The sequence below is a fragment of the Muntiacus reevesi genome, chromosome 3 (assembly GCF_963930625.1).
Source record: "Muntiacus reevesi chromosome 3, mMunRee1.1, whole genome shotgun sequence".
NCBI classification, from domain to species: domain Eukaryota; kingdom Metazoa; phylum Chordata; class Mammalia; order Artiodactyla; family Cervidae; genus Muntiacus; species Muntiacus reevesi.
The window spans coordinates 6,991,546-6,994,700 of NC_089251.1; the positions used below are offsets into that span (position 1 = coordinate 6,991,546).

The following is a 3,155-nucleotide window of genomic DNA, read 5'->3' on the forward strand; positions in this document are numbered from 1 at the left end:
TGAGAACATTCGAGGCAGCGGCGGCGTTGGAGGCCCGGGGTCCGTTCGGTATTTGAATAGCACAAAGGAACCGCCTTGGTCTGATTGGCCAGCTTAGTGGCCCCGGGGCGGGCAGCGTCTGTCACTCGGGAGGTTTGGGGAGCTCTGATTGGCTTATCAGGTGTGGGGCGGGGCCCGGACGCCCGGCTAAATAGCTGGGGCCCGGGCCGGCCGAGGCTCATTGCTTTGGCGCCGTCTGGGGAGCACGATCCCGCGGGTGGCGCGCAGCGCATGGTGGCGGCTCCTCTCGGAGCGCAGCAGACCCGCCGACCCGGGCTCCGTTTCCCCTGCCCAGCGCGTCCCGGAGGCCGGCTGGAAGCCGAAACAGCAGCAGCCTTAGCAGCAGCAACGGCCGCGGCTGCTCCGCCGCCGCTGTCTTCAAGGGAGCATGGAGTGCGCCCTGGACGCCCAGAGCCTGATCAGCATCTCCCTGCGCAAGATCCACAGCTCCCGGACCCAGCGCGGCGGCATCAAGCTGCACAAGAACCTCCTGGTGTCCTACGTGCTCCGCAACGCGCGCCAGCTCTACCTGAGCGAGCGCTACGCCGAGCTCTACCGGCGCCAGCAGCAGCAGCAGCAGCAGCAACCGCCCCACCACCAGCACCAGCACCTCGCGTACGCGGCGCCGGGCATGCCGGCCAGCGCGGCCGACTTCGGCCCTCTGCAACTTGGAGGCGGCGGGGACGCGGAGGCGCGCGAACCGGTCGCCCGTCACCAGCTGCACCAGCTCCACCAGCTCCACCAGCTGCACCTCCAGCAGCAGCTGCACCAGCACCCGGCGCCCAGGGGCTGCGCGGCGGCGGCAGCGGCCGGGGCGCCCGCGGGCGGCGCGGGGGCGCTCTCGGAGCTGCCCGGGTGCGCCGCGCTCCAGCCGCCGCACGGCGCGCCCCACCGCGGGCAGCCCTTGGAGCCGCTGCAGCCGGGTCCTGCGCCGCTGCCGCCGCCACCGCCACCCGCCGCTCTCTGCCCGCGGGACCCTCGCGCCTCGGCCGCCTGCTCCGCGCCCTCCGCGCCCCCTGGGGCCGCCCCTCAGGCCGCGGCCGCCGCCTCCCCGCCCGCCTCCCCGGCCCCCGCCTCCTCCCCCGGCTTCTACCGGGGCGCGTACCCGGCCCCCTCGGACTTTGGCGTGCACTGCAGCAGCCAGACCACCGTGCTGGACCTGGACACTCACGTGGTGACCACGGTGGAGAACGGCTACTTGCACCAGGACTGCTGCGCCTCCGCCCACTGCCCCTGCTGTGGTCAGGGCGCCCCGGGACCCGGCCTGGCGTCCGCCACCGGCTGCAAGCGCAAGTATTACCCTGGCCAGGAGGAGGAGGACGACGACGACGACGATGCGGGCGATCTGGGGGCCGAGCCCCCCGGGGGCGTCCCGTTCGCCCCCTGCAAGCGCGCTCGCTTCGAGGACTTCTGCCCGGACTCATCCCCGGACGCGTCCAACATCTCAAACTTGATCTCCATCTTTGGCTCGGGCTTCTCCGGGCTGGTGAGCCGACAGCCGGACTCCTCCGAGCAGCCGCCGCCGCTCAACGGGCAGCTGTGCGCTAAGCAGGCGCTCGCCAACCTCGGCGCCTGGACTCGAGCCATTGTCGCCTTCTAGGACCCCCGAGGGCATGGGGACCCGGGGCCCCGCGGGGCTGGGGCCAGACAAAGACTCGGCCAAGGGGCGAGAGGAGGGAGCGAACGGGCGCCCGGCCACTTCGGGCTGAGCAGGGGGCGAGCAGAGGGAGAGGGCTGATGTTTTATAAATTGTAAAATAAAAAAAAAGAAATCTAAGATCTTGGACTTTATTTTTGCAGAGAGAAAAAGCGCCTATTTAAGTATGCTTTGTGTTTCTCCTACTCTTTTTTTTTTTTTTTCTTTTTATTGTAGTGATTGCAGTGGTGTTTAGCGAGGAGCCAGCCACGTGAGGAGGGGCTGCTGCCCGGAGGAGGTGACGGGCAGCCGGGGGGCGAGGCAGGGCGCCGGGACCGACGGGGCGCGCCGGGGGCGCAGCGCAGGAGGGCGCGAGGTCCCGGACGCCGATTCCAATCAGTTGTCAGACCCAGGAAGCCCGGAGCTCTGTTCTCTCGAGTCCCTCCGCGGGGTGAGGAATGGGTCTTGTGAAATCCTGAGCAAAAACAAAGGCAAACTCTATCTCCGAAAGGGAGGTTTGGGTCACATTTCCTCTCTGGGGGCGGCCTCCAAAGTTCTCAAAATGAGAAGGCAGAAATGAAAACACTTCAACTTTTTTTCTTTTCTTCCCGGGGCGGGTGTCTTGAACCCCTCGTCTCCCCGCCCCTCTGGCTCTGTTATCCTCCCCTCCTCCACCCGTCTTCCAGACTCGGGGGTGGCGCCGGACACCCCGACACTCTCGGACACTGTTTAGGGAAGGGGTGGGGGGCGGGCACGGCCGACTACATTTCCCATCATGCCCAGCACTGCGGTCCCCACTAAACAAAAAAGGAAGTCGATTCCTTCACCTGGATCCCCGGCGGCCCCGAGAGAGGGAGGGGCCGGGACCGCCGACTGCGTTGGAGACTTCACTAAGTTCCTGGTCAGATGTGGTGTTTGTGTGTGTGTGGGGGGGGTGTGCTTCTAAGTTGCACTATCCTGGTTCAGCCTTCGATTGCATTTCATGAAACCAGCATTGTTCGAGCCCGTGAGAACCCCGTCCTGTGTCTTCAGCTTGATAGATTTTGTTTAATTTAAAGCCTTTTGTTGTAAAAAAGAAAAAAAAAAAAAGGTGGGGTTCGCCTGCAGCCCCTCTGGTTCTGTGCCATCAGCACCATGTGGACTCCAAAATAAGTTGCCAACCCTTCCTTTCTTGGCCCTTCTCCCTCCTTCCCTTGTATTTTTGTGCATTCTGAATTGTGTATCAACCGGGTAAAACTGTTCAGATGATTTGTTTAAATTTATCATCTTAATAAAAAAAGTCTACTCTAGAGGATGGCGGTGCCTTGTTTTCAGGTCGGCCTGGAGGTGGCGGGGAGGACAGAGGGAGGTGACACGAGACCCCTACCCTCCTGCAAAGCCCACCTTTCCTAGCCTGGGAGGGCAGGAGCTGCCCACATCCGCAGGGCCGAGGGTGGGAGAGGGATGTGAGAGTGCTGTTTGCTGGGGAAGAAGCCGGTGCT

The 3,155-nt window shown here is 64.2% G+C and overlaps 1 protein-coding gene across 1 annotated transcript; it reads left to right on the forward strand.

Annotated features, from left to right (window-relative positions):
• Positions 1–234: 234 nt before the first annotated feature.
• Positions 235–2,943, forward strand: IER5L (immediate early response 5 like). Its single transcript, XM_065927111.1, has one exon. It carries the CDS (start codon positions 428–430, stop codon positions 1,637–1,639), a length of 1,212 nt encoding a protein of 403 aa, XP_065783183.1. The 5' UTR covers positions 235–427; the 3' UTR covers positions 1,640–2,943.
• The last annotated feature ends 212 nt before the right edge of the window (positions 2,944–3,155 follow it).